The sequence below is a fragment of the Nanorana parkeri genome, unplaced genomic scaffold (assembly GCF_000935625.1).
Source record: "Nanorana parkeri isolate BGI_ZX_2015 unplaced genomic scaffold, ASM93562v1 scaffold559, whole genome shotgun sequence".
In the NCBI taxonomy this organism is placed as follows: Eukaryota; Metazoa; Chordata; class Amphibia; order Anura; family Dicroglossidae; genus Nanorana; species Nanorana parkeri.
Genome location: NW_017306827.1, coordinates 895776 through 916432, shown reverse-complemented (window position 1 = coordinate 916432; position 20657 = coordinate 895776). Strand labels below are relative to the sequence as shown.

Here is a 20657-nt window from a genome sequence, read left to right as displayed (position 1 = left end):
CCATTCAGCCAAAATAGCATTTGGGAGGTCAGAAACCTATATGAGACAAGAAGACCTAATGTTTCAATTCATTATGAAAGTGTTCAGTAGGGTTGATGTCAGGGCTCTGTGCAGGTCACTTGAGTTCCTGTAGATCAAACTAGTCAAACAATGTTTTTATGGTCCTGGCTTGAAGCATCTGAACACAGTCAATTGTTTGGGTGTCCACATGCATTGGGCCATATAGTATGGACTACATCACACTAGTCATCAATCAGCTTCCCACCTCTTGTTCATGTTCAATCTTCATGCTGGGATTTGCGTTCACCTCTAGAAGAATTGGCTTTAGGTTCTTCATCAGAAGGATGTCAAATCCTAAAATCTGTGGGAAGGGTGGAAAGAGGCATAATCACACATTAGAAATAATAGCCGGGCAGATGTATGAAGGACAGCGTCTGAATTTACTCCACATGCATCCTGTAACAGTGAACATTTAGTGAACAGAAAGTGGGACTTATCGGGAAAAACAGGGCATTGTAACACAGAGGTTCAGAAGATGTATGAATATGCCTTATTAGTAAAGTTCTATAACCGGAACAGACTTGGAGTGGTAGATGTCCCCAACCAGCTAAAACACACCTATGATCGTCGGTCGTATGATGTGTGTGCTCAAGGAATAGCAACTGACCTGGAAGCATGTTGGTCCTGGTTTAGATGCAGGTATGTCGACCTGGAAATAGACTTTGAGTTCAGGCACCAGAGCCATGATGGTCTTAATGACCAGAGAAATTATATCAGACCACACTTTCTTGACATCCACACCTTTAGCAGAGAGTCTATAGAGAATGCTCGAGAAGGTCCTCTTGCTCCCAGTGTGGACACTGTCCGAATGGATGAAGTTTGCACTGTGGATGTTGAGTGAGTAGTTGGTCAGATGCATATAGACACGGTGAAGATTTTTGTGGTTGGGCTCCTGGTAGGACTCGGTGCAGAACCGAGACAGTCCATCTTTGGCAATGTAGATTTCCAGTGGCTCTAATGATTTGAGGAGGACATAGAGCCTCATATCAAACTTCAACTTGTCTATCAGGAGAGGCTTGCTGATATACTCTTGGACCACAGATGGCCGGTTCTGGACACTGCCCATGATCCGAACTTCGCTAGGGTCCTTAATGAGGTAGATTCCATCTCCCTGACACCCACCATCTGGCTTCACAATGAAGGTGGGCTTCCATGATGGGTCACTTTCCTTTGCCATGCGGACCTGCAATAAAAACACTGATTAGTACAAGTAGAACTTGAATATTGAATACAGTACAGAAGACTGAATATACTTATTGACATTCTGTTTTAGAAAATAATTAATTAAAAAAGGTTTACGGATGATGGTAGGTCATCTAGATATACCCATAGATGTATTGACATTTGTTGATTTTTGTAATGGTTTCTCTTGCTCTTTATTAATAAAATATTTTAAAAAAAGGTTTACAAACTGCTTATAGTAGTCGGAAGGGTTATTTATAGACCATCTGTGGTGTAAACTGCTCAATGTGCACACCAAACTCACATTTCCAGAAGTAACTGCATGTGAAAACTTAAAGAAACCAAAAAAAATTGCAAAAGAAAAATGAAACCTAAATCATGATGCTGGTTCCTTGTATACAGGGCCACCTTCTGTTAAGCTGGCCATACACTATAATGTTTTCGTTGTTCAACCTGCAGGCTATACAAAGAAAATATAGGATTCTTCCATCAATGTGTAAGAGGGTTGATCAAGGAATCTCCCACTGTTTGCACTGTATGCTGACGGCAGCCGCCAGCTGCTGTCAGAACACCCAAACGGAGCCGGCAGCTCATTGGAAGATTTTCCGACCGGCTCCCTCAATCAGCTGATCAAGGGAAGCCGACAGCACCCATCAAGGATCGGCTGAAATTCATATAGTGCATGGCCAGCGTTAGAGTGGTTTCCATCACCAAAAGATGCTGACCTATGCACCCTTTGAAACTGCAAAAAAATCCTCACTTTGCTCCTCTGCTCTTTTACAAAAACCTTCATCACACCAGAAAATGTCCTCACGCCATTTCGCCAAAGAATTCCACATTGCGGCTCTGCAGAAAGCAGGTAGGCCAGGGAAGGGGAGCACCTCCCTCCTGGCTGCTTGCTTCAGTTAGTGGTGTGCCCAGCTGTATTCTACAAAACATACACGATTGTACAACAGATGTTTCCAGTATTGGGTTGGCCAAAAAGAAGGGTTTCGCGGGCATGCTGTCAGTATAAGCTCTGCGGGAGAGCTTCATAAATAAATCTAAGGACACTACTGGGGATGATGTGAAATTTTTAGCATTCATAATAGGAAGATTAAGCTACAGAGATGCTAGTTGTCTCAAGTTAGTTGCTAGGTTAGTGTCACAGACCCTAAACGGGGATCAGTTCTGACTTCACAAGCTGCAGGGACGTGGTGGTCACTGGTTTAGACAGCGTAGTACAGTCATTGGCGTTATTTTTAAAATATCTTGGAGTTTTATCTCAAATGGTGTGGTTGCCCATAGCAGCAAATTAGCTGTTATCTTTCATTTTGTTTACACAGTGTAGAAAATTAAAATTTAAAAGATGATTGGCGGCGCTCCATTTGAGACAAAGGGGCTGATTTATAATGTGTTTGCTCAGCATATAACTGTGCGAACGACATTTGCCCCATATTACTCACACTAGAACGAGTCGAGAAGCATAGGAGATTCCAATGGCACAGTCACTGGAGATGAAAACAAAGCACAAGGGTGGATATGACAGTCGCTGTCATGACTCCGTTATCCAATTAGAACCTTCTCAAACTCTCCAAGGAAGCAATCTCTTAAGAACTCCATTCCCCGGATTCCAATCTGCTAAAGACAGACAATGATGCTGCCATTGTACATTTACTGGCTGATAAGTGGACAATTCAGCTTTTTATGCAGAATTATCCCAATTCAGAGTGAATAGAGAGATCAGTGATGACTCAGAGAGGTCAGACACATCTCATCTCCAGAAATGTAAGTGAGATTCTTACACATGCACCTTGTGAAGCCTTTTCGATTGCAGCTTCTTTCTCACCGCGCGAGCCATCTCCAAATGTGAACCAGACAACTGTTCATCATCTGCCTTATAAAGCTCTGGAGCTCCCCCTACAGCTCTGTCTAAAAATCTCCCATTTCACTATCCTAACACCAAGACGGAACACATATTTCCATAAATCTCCATCACCTATTTTCCAGCAGTACATGATTCCTCAAACTACACACACTAGTAAAATGCTTGTAATCTCCTGGGTAACAAATTCCCCATACACTTCACTTCTGCCAGACCTACTCAATAAAGGCAAAGTGTAGAGTGCACCATACAATCAGCAGGCCTTCACCACCCTGAACTCTGGACGGATAAATAGTAAAATCCTTTTGGGTTCCTGCTCTCTCCTGGACCTGTTAACCACTTTGGCCGATCTGGTTGTGGTTAAAGTGTAGCAAAACCCCAAAATTCTACATATTGCAGCTTACCAGTCCTTCGATGTGGTAGCTGCATTAGCTTTCTTTCTTTCAGGCTTTTTTTCTTTATTTTCCCCTGCTGATCCTGCAAGTAACAAACCTCTTGTCCTAAATGTGTTGACATTCACTCATTGTACTGTATTAGGGATGTCCCGATACCGATGCTAGCATCGGAATCGGGCCCGATACAGGGCATTTTGACAAGTACTTGTACTTGTCAAAATGACCCGATGCCTAGCGCCGAAGCTTGCGCTATGGGTTTTTTTCTCTTACTTACCTCGCCGAACGTTGCGTCATTGCTGCTCCGGTGGGCGGAGCTCCAGGTGGGGGTCCTACCTTTAGGTGGCCGGAGACTGCCAGATGACCCTGCTCGGAGCACCGCCCACCGGAGCAGCAGTGACGTGACGCTCGGCGAGGTAAGTAAGAAAAAAAAAACCCCCAGCGGCCAGTCAGGAGCAGGGACGAGTCAGCGGCAGCGCTGGTCCGGCGAGAGGAGCTCCAGGTGGGGTTCTAATTTAGCTGGCAGGCACCTCTAAGCCAGCTAAATTAGGACCCACCTGGAGCTCCTCCCACTGGACCAGCGCTGCCGCTGACTTGTCCCTGCTCTCTCAGGCACAGTGAGTGAGGGCAGATTTGGAGGGGGAGGAGCGGGGGGTGGTTCTATTATATATATTGCCTGCACTGTATTAGCAGTATATACTGTAGTACATGAGGGGATGTAATTGTACTTGGGCCTGAAAAAGTGGCATCGGGACATCCCTATACTGTATCTATGGAAGAGTAGAGCGGTGTGGTCTCCCGATATGGACTACAGAACACATCCCCTCTCCTAATCTCCAGAATATATGGACAATATGTTTTGTAGTGTACAGTTGTGAACTAGACAGGGTTGGTAACACTGTTTGAGATTTCAACTCAGAGGCAGTGACCTAAAAAAATTACATACTCACTAGATTTCTTGCAGAATCAACAGGTATTTTCTGCACTTTTCAAACGGATAGAAAAACCCTTTCAGAAGGTATTTGTAGCAGGTCAAAAGGGAGTAAATAAGAGAAGTTAATTTGTAAGGTTTATATATACTTTAACCTTTTTTAACAAGAACAGGAAGTGTTTCAGTGATCACGTATGCATTACTGCCTTTGTATAAGGCATGCATGATCACATGCAACATTCCTGGGAGTTCACAGGGTGATCAGGCACTACATTTCACTGGTACAGTAGATTCTGGTTTAACCAGCTGATGGGGCAGCGGATCCCGGGATTCAAGGTGAGGGGTCAGGGGGGAAAAAAAAAAACCCGGCGGCCGCGCGGGGTGCTTATGAAACGAGCACATATAGACGATCGGCGGGCTATGGAGCTGCTGATCGCCTATATGTGAAACACCCGGTAACGGGTCTTTTCTGCCCGTGCGTACCCGCTCGGGGGCGCGCGCAAACAGAAAAAAAATGCTGCCTGGCGATGGCAACCCGCCAATGCTGCAGTGCCGTCCGTCCGTTTTTTTACAACGGGCGGACGGCAAGTGGTTAAAGGACGCAGGAGTAGCAAGCAAGCAAGCAAGCAAAAAAAGGGTTACATAGGGTGTGTTAGTTTGAGCAGGGCTTAGCCTACCGCTCTCAGTGCTGAGGGCTTCTGGATGAAAACTACCAGTGCCAAGGTTCCTGCTTTGAACAATAAGGCCTCATGCACACAGCAATGAAAATACTTGAGTCTACGTGCATTTGGAGCTAATTTCTAAAGGCACTTGGAAGCATGTACTGCTGTGCTATGTCTGAAGTTACACCCAGACGTTTAGCAGCATCTAGGTGCATTCAGTCAAGCTACGTTTACACAAATAAGATATTTCAACATCCCGGGAACGTTTAGCTTTTTTTTTACAGCTAAACGTGCCTAAACATGACTAAACCCAGGAACATCTAAACCCAGGAAAAAGTGATCTGGGAACATTAAAGTTGTTTTTACTTGCCAAATAACTTCTCCTGTGTTTAACTCAGATGGCCCGAGTGCATAAGGCCTAAAGCCACGTTCACACACTTGAACATTTGGGATTCCTGCAGCAGTTAATGATCAGGTGACAGCGACGTATCTGTAAGCGGCAGTCCACATGTAATCGTATATGATAAGATCACATGCACTTTGGAACAGATAATTGTCTCTGGATGTAGGATAGATGTGTCCAGTGATGAGGTGTAACATATCGCAGTTTACATCAATTATACTAGTCAACTTTTCAATGTACAACTAAGTTAAAAAGATGGCTGCCACTTTTACAAACTGGAGGAAATAGCTGTGCTGCTCAGAGCTATTTAAAGCGGACCATTACCCATATCTTTAAAATAACAACTAACACACCTTTAGAAATGTTTAGTAATGACAATCTACAAACACATACTTCTCGATAATTGCTGGCTTTGTATTCTTTGCATACCCTATTTCTCTTTTCTTCCCCAGTCTTCTGGCAGTGGCCATGTTTACTAAGGGCAGATTACTAGCTCTCCTTTTACTTCCTGGATTTCTGGCACGTGTGACTAGACACGTGACTAGGACATGTGACCATGCACATCATTTCAGGGGAGGAAAATGACTTTCCCCGAGATGAGATTTCCCAGCAATGCTCTGCTGATGACAAAGCAATCCCAGTATGCATTACTTTGGCAAACTGAAGTCATTTTGCCCTTTCAAAGCAGGAAGTGAATGCTCTGCAAGTGTAAGTACTTCACAATCACAGCATTTTACACATGACATGTCTATGTTATTATTAATCATCATACATAGAGGGGTGCATGGGTAGAATTTGATTTTTGAGTGTAAAGGTCCGCTGTAAGACTGATCCTTTTGCTGTCTAACCTGCACCATTACACATGATGCAGACACTTCCCTGAGCTCTTCCCTCTCCTCCAGTCATCATCCTGGGGCCTGTGATACAGCAAATATAATCCGCCGATTAAATCCAGAATCATCAGCATACCAGACACAGAGCTCAGGGAAAGCAGAACATGACAATTCCCATCCATTCTTCCATCCATCTATAATCAGGCAAAAGACACCACCATGCTAACATTATCCTCCCCCTCCCAAGACAGAGTAATTGTGCTACACACAGGAAATGTAGATTACACAGGACACAGTGGCATTGTAGTGATTCGGCCATGGAACTACAGATGAACAGATGGTGGGAGGTGGCAGGACAAGCCAGGAAAGCTTTTGCTCTTCACCTAAAACCTCAGAGGTGATGGAATTGACATGACTGAATGTAGCCGACACTCAGGATGAGAGTCTCTGCTTCATGTGTGGCCACACTGGCGGCATTATGAACTGGTGACATGATTGGATGTGAAGTGGCATCTGCTGACCAGGAAGCAGCCCAACATGAGCAGCTTGTGAGGACAAGGCCACATCTGTCCGGAGGTAATTATTCCGTCCACATCCCTGGTCACTGTCCCAGCCAATGACCTTCAGATGCAGACACTGCAGTTTAATGCCAATCATCAGAGATGAGAGTACAGCTGCTTAGTTTACATTACAATTCTGGAGGAAAATACAATGCAAGTATACATGGCACCTTATCTACCAGGTCCCGGCGGGTATGGAATGACTGGTTGACGGAAGTATAAAGTACACACTTGCTGTTCAATAACAAAACTGGCATATAATTCCCAAACAAGCCATTCTTTGATTTTAATAAAAGCTTCCACTCTGCCAAGCTATGATTTTCTGTAACTGCCAAAAGAATTTAGATGGTTTTCTTGATTGCAACAGTACCAGTTTGTGGACATAATCTTTAAATTACAGATTTGATTATTAATTATAGGTACCTTGCTGCATGGAAAATGCAGGCAGACCCTTGGCACTCATTTGGAAAGATTTCAGCAGCTGCACTGAAAAGGACTATTTCAATATCTACAGAACAGAGGCAGGTAAGGATTTCCTCTACATAAAAACCCTGCAATGCATATAGCTGACCTGGAGGCGACTGTTTTATTTTACAGCTAAAGCCAAAACTGCTTTTTTTTAGCTTTGGATTGAGTGGAGAAGAATTAGAACACCTGTCAGGTTTATGTTTTGCTGTCTGTGTCCTGGTTAGGAAGGTTCACCTCCTCTATTTATCCTGGTGACCGTAATTACTGAAAGTAAAAGAAAATCCCACATTTTGGGTTGTCATCAGAACAGGAATAGAAGGGAAATCTTCCAATTGGGGCACTGCTGACCTCCAGGGATTTCCTTCTTTTTGGAGGGATTTCCTCTCAATTCCTGTTGTGGCTTTTGGACAGAAAGCGAAGGGAAATCTCCAAGATGTGACACAGATGACAAAAAAGCTGACAGGGTTAGAACTCCATTACTCTATCCAAAGCTTAAATAAATAAAAGTTCTGGTTTCAGATCCACTTGAAGTTTTGAGTCCTGGGTTTTAAGGGTTTGTTCACAGCATGTCCAGACCAGAACGGTGTGTTCCCAGACCAAAAAAGAATCCCAATGTATTCCTATGGTATTTCTGGGCTCTGTTCACACCAGCGCAGTCTGTTCCAGTGCACACAAAAAAAAAAACACAGATGTTCCTCGCTTACCGACTTACCTGTTTTGCGACCACGCGCACTTACGACGGACCGCCGATCGACCTCCGACCTTGCGCGTCAGTGCGCCGTGTCGCCGGCGGAAGTGACGTCCTCCGATCTTCACTGCGGGTCCCGGTAAGTATTTCCATTGCCCGATGTACAGTACACTGTTCGGTACTGTACATCGGCAATGCTATACAGTACTGTACTAATGCAGTACAGTAACGACCAATCCGTTTAACGACCTGGTCGTAGGAACGGAATTCGGTCGTTAAGTGAGGAATACCTGTACTGCTTGTATCATTTTCTCTGGTCTCGAATGCACTGAAACACATGGAAACACATCAAAAATGCATACAAATGCCATCAAACAAACTGTAATGCACTGTACTGCACCTGAAAGCCCAATTTAGGCTAAAAAAAACCCAAAAAACTCTGCGGCAAAATCACAGTAAAAACGCAGCAAAAATGCACTGCGTTGGCAGATCTGCTCCGGACATGGTGTGAACAAGCCCTGAGGGTGCTTGAGCTCTGCACCCCTTCTAAAGCCATTATATGACTGAAGGAATAATTTAAGTTACATTATGGAGAATAGAGACAGAAAAAGTTGGTGGATAACTCATAACACTCCAGTCCACCTAAAATTGAAATATCAGCTTTGAGTGGACGCTTAATATGCTGACACATGCTGACACTAAATGCTGACACATATTACAGTTGATCCACATCCAGCATTTATTTACCTGTAGGGGAGTGTGCACAGGGCTTCATCTACCTCCATTTTTATTCTAACTTCATTGTGGAAGATGGATCTGCAGCACAGCGCTGCTCTTCTTTTATCGCCGCGTTTTCCTACATGACTGACATCAAATGAGCTTCTATCTTCTTCTATTAGCCCTTTTACTAGATGATCCTCTGCCGATCCGCAGTCCTGCTCTACGATTATTGGTCTGTTTGACCACATGACCGTCAGTACAGATTGTTTCCTACTGCTGATTTAATATCGCTTGTCTCCATCTCACTCTGTGGTCAGTGGGAAGCAAATGAAACACTTATTTTATTCTGTTTTCGATCTGCCTCTTCTAATTTTGTGTAATAACCAGGGAAAAGTACAACTAAAAATGCAATGAAGATGGGGAAATGGAAGCACTGTTTAAAAGGATAGAAAGATAAAGAGCAAAAAGAATAAAACATCTGCAAAATAACCTGCACTTTCTTCATTCTGCCTGTGTCACCATGAAGAGAGTGGCTCATTAAACTTTATATAAGTTAGAAAAAGCGAGGAGAGAAGCTCAGAGCAGGTAAAAGGAAGTTTTGGACGGAGCAGCAGATGAGCCCTGGGAATTGGGAGGAAACAGAAGAATCTTCATTTATAATATGTCAGAAGTTCCTCTCCCGGCCTGCTAGGAGGCAGCATGAAAAATGGATGGAGAGAGGGAACATATTTTCACCGCAGCGCTGAAAATGCCATCCATGCTTCATCTTCATTTTACTTCAAACAAATACACATGCTTCTCTTTAGTTGCTTCAGAAGAAGAGAGCACTGCAGAGGTTTCACGGCTGTCGCCCAACAAGACTCTCCAGTAATGGCAGTCAGGATCATTAACTACACAAGACAGGAACAGTGTACATCTAAAAGTAATATTGCCTACAGTGCTGGAGTTTTATCTCATAAATAGTCCAATGTGAAAAAGAGTCCCTAATTCCTGGACTTGTTATTCCATGTGGTCAGTTCCGGTCACAGGTAGAGACGAAATGATCTGTTTGCACTAAAATGTTTCCAAATGGTCAATAAACACATGACACCTCATTTCTGAAAGGAGAACCGGAAAACAAATTCTTATTTGCAACCTCCCAAAATGCCCTAGAAACAATGAGTAAAGCTGACCATACATGATTCAATTTTTAGTCAGTTCCGGGGAATCAACTGAAATTCAAGCTCTGGGTGGTCCTACCAACACCACTTGGCCTGACAAACTTCAATTGGAAAGTCGAAGGAGCATGGTGGAAAAAAAAGTCGAGAGAAATCTTTACATGTATGTTCAGCTTAAGAAAGGAAAATCTGATCAGCTGTTTTTGGCATCAAGATAAGCTCTTCAGACACCGACAACAGCATTCTAATTTTTACATCATGTGGGTTCAATTCACAGGTCTGAAATGCCCAAAATATTGGCCCAGTATGTCCAATATTTTTTTTCATTATTCTCTCTCCAGCATGGGTCCAATATACAGGTTCATTATGTCCAAAATACCTGCCCAGTATGTGAAATGCTTGTGTACAGCAGGTTATATCCTCCCTAGTTATGCAACAGACATGGAAACCTATAAAGAAGTATTGCAACTTCCCCGAACTGAAGGTCTGTAAATTGAATTTATTGTAAAATCCTTCACTTGGAGTCCACTGAAGAGACACAGGAAGTAGTGATGGGCTCGGGCGTGTTCGCAGCGCCACGTGCCGAGCCCGCCAGGAAGCTGACAATCACAGACACGGAGACATTTCCCGATCTCTGCAGCTGGGGACCGGGATAATGTCTTAGTACCTGTGATTGGTGCTGCGGCGCTGTCAGCTTCCTGGTGGGCTCGGCACGTGGAGCTGCGAACAAGCCCGAGCCCATCACTAACAGGAAGTCATATACTTTCAGGTTATACTGCCACCTACAGGAGGATTGGACATTAAATTTTTAAAAAATGTAGGCCAACCCAGAATAACCCCATCTATTTCCAGTATACCTCAGTTTTGTGGCAAAGCAGTAGTATGATTATAACACAGAGTGGTGGGAACCGTATACCTCAGCGAACTCCAAGGAAAGGATTTTACAGTGAATAGAAAAATTCTCTTTGCTTTCTCATCTATTGAGGGACACCGGAAGTCATATACGGTCAGAAAGTCCAAACGCACGCCAACTGAGGGGTATGCAACACAACAAATGCTAAAAGGTGGCCATACACTCTACAACCATCGCAAGACCTTAGTCTTGCGATGGTTGTACAGGGATTTAAAAAACGTACGATCTGCCTATCTTGGACAGGCAGATCGCACTCTCGATCATCGCAAGCCCGCCCCCCTGAGGGGCGGGCTTCCGTTGACCGCAATGCTGAACGGGCAGTGTGCGCGTGCGCACACAAGCCCGTTCTGCATTTGTCTTCCGAGCACCGTTCTAACCAGTCGAGAATCGTACGATTCCCGGCTGGTTTTCGAACATGCTGGTTCGACGGAAGACGTGCGACCGTACAGTAGAAACGGTCGCACGTCTCCGTTCACACTGCTCGATTCTTGTACGATCGCGGGATTTCCCGCGATTCTCGTACGAGAATCGAGCAGTGTATGGGCACCTTAAGAGGGCCAAGAAAAACAACAAAGAACCTGGGACAGTCTGCAGCTTTAAGAGCCCCCTGAAGGACATTACCCCCAAAGCTACAATCAGATGAGACCTTACCATCCACCTGGTAAAACATGTAGAACATGTTAACAGAAGACCAGGTGGCAACCATGTAAATCTGAGACACAGTAGCCTGATGCCAAAGAGCCCAAGAGGTACTTGCAGATCTAGTGGAGTTTTCCTTGACAGAAAAGGGTGGCAATTTGTTCCCAAGAGGACTAACGCGGACTTGGGGGTCCCTGAGGAAAGCAATTCTGCTTTGTGTGTAGCGAGTGGCTTAAGAGGAATAGGTGCGCTGTATGAATGGGAACATATAATAAACATATAGTAAGGGTTTAAAAAAAAATATGACTGCAAAAGTGGAAATACACTCTCACAGACACACTCTCACAGACACACATAAAACTCAGTGCAAAGGATCATTTTTACCCAAATGAAAATCTTTCATTCTATATTATTTTCCAGACACAAAATATACACAGAGACGTAACACCTTTTCTGATCCTACCTTAAGATGGATTTCCACTTTTGCAGTCATATTTGAAGAAATCCCACTTTCTTTGTTATGTTGTTCCCACAGCATACCTAAAAATAATTTTACAAATATCTCTTAACCTTCTAGTTGTTTAATTGGAACAGATTTATACTCAGGGTGAAATAGGCAGCTGCTATTGTTTAGAATAGCATCCAATGTTCAATGAGGGGACAGACTGAGGGACATTTTTTTTTAAGTCCATTACCATAAAATGTACTACCCAAGCCCTGAGATCTTTAAACCTTTGCTAGGACAGACTTAGAAGAATTTATCAAAACTGTAGCAGATAGAAACTGGAGCAGTTGCCCATGGCAACCAATCAGCTTCTCTCTTTCATTTTCATAGCTTAACTAAACAAACTGAAGAGAGAAGCGGATTGGTTACTTTGGGCAACTGCTCCATATTCAGTCTGCTACAGTTTTGATATATTCCCCCCCACTGTGTTTACATTTGGTTTACAACTAATAATGAGATCTGCCAGCACAGTTCTGCAAAGTGCCTGCTGGCAGTGCTCCCATGGAGTACTCCATAGCAAGAGTAAAAGCCCAGCAGCTGATCAGTTCAGCTTCCAGTGTCACCGGGGATGTGCGGGGTCACCGGAGATGTGCGGGGTCACCGGGGATGTGCGGGATCACCGGGGATGTGCTGGGAGCACATGTGCGGTGACACCAAACAATTTCAAGTGACGCCGCACATCCCCGGTCACGCCACACAGTGGGGGGGATCTATCGAAACTGGAGCAGGAGAAAAATGGAGCAGCTGTGCATGGCAGCCAATAAGCTTCTCTCTCTCATTTTCAAATCTTAACGAAACGAACTGAAGAGAGAAGCTGATTGGTTGCCATGGGCAACTGCTCCAGATTCTGTTCACTCCAATTTTGATCAATTACCCCCCCTCCCCCCATATCTTTTTATCTGATCTAGCAGTCATATCTGTAAATGAGAAGAATGGTGGGAGGAGGGGGGACATTGGGGAACCTGGACTTGGGGCAGCAGAGAGTAAATGTTTTGTTTTATAGGACTTCTCTCTGTGTCCCAATACTCACACAGACACACTGACTCATCCTGCTGTCTCTCCACAGAGCAGAGAGGGGAGGGGGAAAACAGCTGATTGCAGTTTAGAGATAACAACCTGACCCTCTGAGAGAGATGGATTGAAGATATTGTGGAGGGAATTTTGAACTTCTAGGCCTCTGGCCTGTAAATTATCTATAAAATAAAGTATGAACTACAGCTCTGTGACTCCTAAGAATGCACACACATGTACATCCCCCTGCACCTGTAATGGCTCGCTCCGCCCCCCGGGTCGCTGAAGTCACGCCGCTCCGCGCCCATCCTCGTCTTAAGCTGAGATCCTTCACTTGTCTGGCATTCCAGCAACTGATGCGGACGCCAGACAGTCTCTTGCTCCTCAGCACAGCAGTGGACGACTTGGACTACCTCTCCTCAGACAGCTATTGTCTCACCCTTCAGCTCGGGCATACTTCGTGGAGCTTCACGGCAGCCTCCTCATCCACACCAACACTCACTGACCGAGTGGGAGGAGCTGCATCCTGCACAACCAACTGCAAGTACTGTGAATAGCTCTTTGCTGCCATCCGATGGTAGATCATTGTATGGGCTTGCTGTATTAACATAGACTGTAGACTTGTACTGAATAACCTAACTCTCAGAACTCCTATTACAATACGAACAATACTGTATTGTGAAGTTAACAGACAGATTGTTTACACTGCCTCCACTGTTGCACACCCCTGTCCGCTTGTCAGGAGCAGTGCATTAACTCACCTGTATAACGAACTACCAATAGCATTTCGCTCAGGCTGCTGCTTGTAACCAAACCTCTGTTACCACACCACCTTCTGGACCTGCTAGCTATATACCCATTACTCACTATCCTCATAGCTAAGGGAACTAAACCTCTATACCTACGCACATTACCAGGGCACCCATGATACCTACTTCAGGGAGATTGGTGCAATGATGCAGAGGAACTAGTCGCGAGATAAACATTGCTACATAGTACCCTTGGTCTTGGGTGTGTAACGCGGAACGGGGTTCCGCAGCTGAGCTCCATATCCCTCCTTAGTTAGGGTGTTATAGGACCTCCCCATTGCCACCAAAAATCACTTACAAAAGGTGGAAATGTCCTTTAAAAGCTTGCCATGCAGGCCCCGCCCCTTCCTCATGAAAACACTGTGCCCGGGGCAGCTGTCTCTCCTCTTCCTGGCCCTGTCTATGAGTGAGAGTAGAAAAAGGGAATGTCTGATAGATTCAACAAGAAGGTTTTGAATTGGAAGTCAACAGTCTCTGGGACAAGATCGCAGAGCAGAGACCTAACCTTTGATGGTGCTGAGAGCCAGATGCTGGTCCAGTCTAATCTACAAGATGACAAGGATTTAACTCTGGCAAAAGGCTTTCTCCCTAGAAAATTCTCACACACAGCAAAGTATATAGTGATAGACCTTTTGTAAATAGAGGACAAGGCTGGAATGTTAAGCTCTCCTGAGTACAGGATCTACACTACCTCTCTTGTTGCAGTGACACTTCTGGATCATCCATGACAGTTCATGTATACCACTACCGTGGCATTATCTGACTAAATCCAGATGGGATGACCCTCCAGCTGGAAGGTCCAGAATTTCAGGGCCAATCATATTGCCTGAAGTTCCAGAATATTGATCAGGAGTGGAGATTCTTTCAACATCATCGTCCACTGCACCAACAAGGTTCACAGGGCTCCTCTCCAGAAAAAAGGCTGGCATCTGTCATGAGAACCTTCCAGAAGACAGGAAAAAAGGACTTCCCTGACTCTAGAGATAGGTTCCCGAGCTACCAAGCTAGGGACAACCTGTTTTTTTGTGGTAGATGAATTGGTCATTCCAATGACAGCACTGACCTGTCTTATGAGTCTGGGAGTGGAAATTTTCAAGTTTGTCCTGGAGATTAAAAAAAACCTCTTGTATAAAAATAAAAAAATCAAAAAAAAATCAATATAATCAAAAAAATAAAAAATCAATTATAGCAAGATTTTATTTTCTATATGTCTGTATCTATGTTGTATTATTTTTGTTATTATTCTTGTTGACAAAACCTAATAAATTAATTGCTAAAAAAACAAAAAAAACTCTGGCTTGTACTGTGTCTAGGACTAGACCCAGATATTTTAAGCAATAAGGCTGGTTTCAGCACTATTTTTTTAAGTTTCGGGATCCAACTGCAAAGTTTGAATGGTCAAGGCTATGGTGTCCGCTAGAACTCTTGCTGAATGTTCCCATAACAGGAGATCATCTAGATATTCCAGAATGGGAATGCCTTGAGAATACAGTAAGGCTATTACTGGGGCCAGCACCTTGGTAAACATTGGAGGTGCAGAAGACAGGCCGAATGGCAGGACCGCAAACTGGAAGTGCAGAGGACCCACAGCAAAGAATAGGAATCAATAGTGCGCTAGAAAAATAGGTACATGCAGAAACTACGGAGGCCAGAAAGTCGATCTGCCAACCTGCTGGGATTTCTGGGCCCAAATGAAAACATTTGGGGCCTTGAGATCGAAGATTGCCCCTTAGGCTTGGGGACTGTTAACAGCTTAAGGTACAACACTATTTCTCACACCCAATCATCTGAGATTCAAGCTGTCCAAGTGTTTGCAAAGACTAATAGATCTCCCTCCATTTTTGAAAGTGGGAGCACACCCTCCTGCTAAAGAAGACTTCTCTGAAAGTTTGAAGGACGTAGATTTCCAAGGTTTGTGGACTTCGAGTTAGAGGTCATGGAGTAAGCAAAGGGAATTTACTTGGCCTCAAGTGAGGGGTGAGTCTTCCCAGACTGAGCCTTATGTTTCTTTGGTTAGGAAGGTCGAGTATTCTTGCCACCTCTGTTATCCTTGGTTAGGGTATCCAGAACAGCCCCAAAGAGGAGTTGTCCGTCAAAGGCCATGCACTTTTAGCATGCAGGCTCCACAGCCCAATAGCCTCCACAGGTCAATAGCCTATTTTCATGTTAACTGACAGGAAAATCATGCAGTAAATAAGACAGGAAACCTCCAACAACCTGTCCATGCTATAGATCAAAGCTGCAGACATGAGTTCCAAACCTTTTATGACTAAGGGGTCAACTGCCATGGTGATCAGATTCCTTCTAGTAGCCCAGTGAGTCAGGGTTTGACAGAGGTCAAGACTAAGACAGGCTGTAGTGTGGGACTTGCCAGATAGAACAGAGCTCTAGAAAGGGCTGTTCTCTTTGTGAAAAGTCACAGCAGCTGTTGGGACCTTTTGTCGCTCACCTCTGCTCTCTACCTCCTCTTTCATCCCAACAGCCAATGAAGGCGCTCCCACTGTTGCAAAATATCAGCTGTTTGGGGGAGGGGGGTAATGGGAGTAATATTTGAAGTAACTGCATATACTGTATTACAATTGAAAAAAATGTTTAGCAATTTGTTTTAAATGTTACCCTATGCAGAGTAACATCAGGAGTTCCTCTTTAATAAAATAAATAGCAAATCACATGTATTCAGTATTTACATCACATGCACAGTCCTGTCTACTGTCAGCAATGAAAATGAAGATATTCCTGCAGAAAGAAGCTGCCATGACACAACAAAGGAAACCTACAGATGACTATTTATGATTGCGGTCTGTCGCTTTCACCTCTCTGGAGAACATGGTCGGACGCAATAAAGACATAGTGAACAAGCCCATCTTGGCTACTTTTCCTGCCGCCGCACACATTACATGGCTAATGGGTAATGAAGCGTGGTAAATGGCGTTTATTTTGCTTCTTTGGAAAAATGACAGTTTTTAATCCCGTAAGGAGTGTCAGAAGTGACAATATGTGCTAAATGGCTGCTCTGTTTCTGAGCCAAGTCCCGCCAGTCCCCAGCGCCGGATGAAATGCGACGACGGATCTGCTTGCATTGCAGAAATGTCACCGTGCAATATAGAGTAATGTGGAGCATATATTACAGTACGTCTCCCAAACACAGATGACAACTAAATCTCCTGCACCTAGCCGCTCAAGCACTTAAAGGGCAAACGTTCTGGAATACAATGAATCGCACCATCATTCCAGTCTATTCTAACTACATTAAGGCTGTGAAATAAACAGAGCTTTTTTAGTTTTTTTCTCAGTCCTGGCACAGCTGTAGGAAGCCAGGCCAGTCAATGATAATTTGGAGTTCTGGTAATACCAACATACTGCTTTTAACAAAAAAAATTGAAGAATTCATAGTACAAGACCATGTAACAGGAGGCTGCAATCACAACTAGAAGTCCACATGAATTGTTTGCCACACTTGGCTGTAATAGATTAAATAAAACTCAAATGTGAACCTTCTATATTATGCTTTTACAGTGATACTGGAAATTAAATAGCAGTTCACTGAGTTTGAATGATGGTAAAATTACACATTCAGCTGAAAAACTAAGCTGTGTTTAGAAGAAAACAGTGCTTAGTAGAGTTCTTAGAGTTTATGTGCCACCAGCTGTGATGACAGCAATGGTGTCACAAATGTAAGTAAAATTAATTCAGTTTTACTCCACCTAGAAGTGAGTTTAAATATAGTTGTATCTAACAGAGGCCAGTAGCTCACACTGCATATATGAATATAACTTAAAACATATATATTTCCATAAAAGAAGAATGCCAGAACGGACCCTTGCAGTGGGGCTACCCATGCACTGAAAGGGTTAAATGTGCGTTTTGTCTAGGTGGCTCAAATAAAGCAGATATACTTATATATATATATATATATATTCATGTTATACACACCAGCCATGACATTTATAGCAACTCGCCTAATACTGAGTAGGTCCCCCTTTTGCTGCTAAAAGAGACCTAACATGGTATGGACTCCACTAGACATCGGATATTATGCAGTGATATCTGGTACCAAGCCTTCAGTAGCAGATCCTTTAAGTCCCGTAAGTTGCGAGGTGGGGCCTGCACGGATGAGGTGAGTGAAAAGCACTCACCTCATAGTTCTCCTTTAAGCCAGTGATAAGATAAGACTGCAGGTAATACAGGAACATTTCATACACTGTCACATATAAACCCCTTGCTGTCCTCTTACTTGGTGGTCACAACCCCACCTCCAGAGCGTGACACCAATGAAGGCAGAGCTCAGGCAGTGGAGACTTCTTCCAGAATCTGAATGAGGAGAGTATTGTACAGGACCTATCGGTGGAAGATCTTTGCAGTTCGTGAACATATCCTTGAACTGACCTTGTCACTCATCTGGTATTTTACAATTTAGGTTGGTGAATGTTATCAGACAGCCGTCTCCCCAGTCTGCCTCCATGTGCTGAAATCAAACCTACCGCAGGCCTCATTAAAAATGTTTATTTTCTAGCTAATTACGTACTAACATCCTTTATTAAATGCCCAGACACAGCTTGGAACCCAAATTTCCCTGCGCTGCCAAACGTTTCCCATCGACCGTCCGCGACTGACAGGCCGGCGCCTGCACTGCGCTCCTCACAGGGCTGCGATTCGGGAAGGTTTCTGCTCCCTGAAGCACCAGGATCCAAAAATCATTAAATAAATAGACAGCAGTAATTACTGCGCTCAATGGAAATAATTACAATTAGTTTATAATAAAATATGTAATTACAGTTTAAAAATGAAGATTGGAAGCTAACTAGAGGAGATAATTATTATAATTTTTCACATTTCCCCACCTCCATAGGGCAGGACTGTACATTCTTTATAGAATTATAGCGATGCTTCTTTACAAGAAGGCCAAATCTCCATGGGATACAATTAGGGCACTTGGTAAACATCAGAAAGTGTTGCCAAGTGTCCCCAACCGGGTAAATAAATCTAAACAGCTCACTCTTATTTGCTGAGCTTCATAACGCTTTAAATTGCCCCAAACATGACAATAATGTGGGCTTTATTTTTTGCACACTGCATACAGCTTTTATAGGCTAGTTGGCCATCATCAGTGCAGTGTATGGAAACCACAGCTTCTTTGGAGTAGGGCTTATACATGACCGATACAATGGAACAACTAGATATCTTATGGTGAGGGGTTAAAAGGAACCACAAATATAGTATTAGGCTCTATCTGGGCTAGAAACGGTGGTTCTAGGTGTACATTTGCCCACAGGGGCATAAAAGAATGATTGTCATGGCTCTACCCAATATCCTAAAGTAAGGAATTTTTTGTGGATCTGTGATGGAAGCCTGACACACAAATACCCACGGTGTATTCTCAGTAAGCAGATTCTGAATGTACGTTTGTGTTTTTGGTGGATTGCACTAAGAGCCTGTTGTGAGTAGTACAATTACAGCAGCTACTAATCAGATGGCAAATGTTACCTATGTAATGCGAATATGTGGGTGCCCCCATTTACAAATAAGATCACACATTATACACAGGAACAAGGTTAAAAAACACAACAACAACAAAATACAATAAATCTTAGTAATTCACATATATATCTAACAATCTCTAGATAATTTCAATTCAAGCAAAACAGGCGTGACTAAATCGGATACAGCAATGATAGGCACATGGTATTTTTGGTTAAGTCACTAACCAGCTAACTATCAGTTGCCAGTGCGGCTCATAATTCTAAACCTCAATAGGAATATCTGTGGGTCTGTGCTGCCACCTGCAGCCTCATCGAAGGTTGCAGCTCAGTTTTCAGACTATGGCAAACAAATCTGTATGAAGCTACCCATTTACTAAGAAATAAGAGCTAAATGCAATAACTAGAAGCAATCAATCAGCAATTACAGCAAACTGAAAGGCGATTGGTTGCTGTGGGTAATGCACATCATTGCTCTGCCTTATGGATGAAGTCAGTGCCTGTTTTTGTTTTAGCACAATTTCCCTTCCCACATACGCAACGTATTGCTTCTGTTACAGCACTTCTGTGTAATTACATGCTGCTGTACCTATACCTGCTATATAACTGTTTTTACTTCAACGAACAGACCAATGCCGAATTCAGGAGCCAGTCAGTCCACTCCCTGAGGAGCCAGATATCGTGAGGGGAATTTATCAAAACTGGAGCAGACAAAATCTGGAGCAGCTGTACATATCAACCAATCAGCTTCTCTGTTTCTTTTTCAAATCTTAACTGAACAAACTGAAGAGAGAAGCTGATTGGTTGCTATGGGCAACTGCTCCAGATTTTGTCTGCTCCAGTTTTGATAAATTCCCCTCCATATGTTTAAATGGAAGATAAATACCAAACTGAGTGCTCTAGCCTAAGTCTAGTCACAATGGCAAAAAATGTCAGCATTCAAAAGATGCCACACAATTATATCCTTACAGTGTATATAATTTCCATTCCAGGATCCTCCATCGCACACATTTCACTGTGACAAAAACAGAATAGTGGAATCAGCCCAGCTGCATCCCAAACTTTATCCTTATTTGTTTCCAGTGTGGGAAGGATTAGAACCTTTGTCAAATTTCCTTTCTTGTGTCCCCATTCCTCCTCGCTTCTGTCCCAGAGCCAAAGTGTTAGACGGACAGCAAAGGAGTAGAAATCTCCCCAGTAGGAATAGTGGATCGGTGGTCTGATTGCAAACGTTGGATTGTGACAACTTTTATCACCCCTAATAAGCCCTGCACACCACACAAAAGTCTCTGGATCATCAGAAATTATTTTGGAAGTCAGATATATACAGGCAGTCCCCGAGTTACAAACATCCAACTTACAAACGGAGGCTATTACTGTACA

At 43.5% G+C, this 20657-nt stretch overlaps 1 protein-coding gene across 1 annotated transcript in view; it reads right to left on the bottom strand.

Moving 5' to 3' along the window:
• TTLL11 (tubulin tyrosine ligase like 11) overlaps positions 1-20657 on the bottom strand; it is a 62994-nt gene that overhangs the window by 31284 nt on the left and 11053 nt on the right. The window contains exons 4-5 of the mRNA XM_018562067.1: positions 668-1243; positions 266-361 (exon numbers count right to left, since the gene is read on the bottom strand). Coding sequence (XP_018417569.1) covers positions 266-361; positions 668-1243 — 672 coding nt within the window. The remainder of the gene's footprint in view (positions 1-265; positions 362-667; positions 1244-20657) is intronic.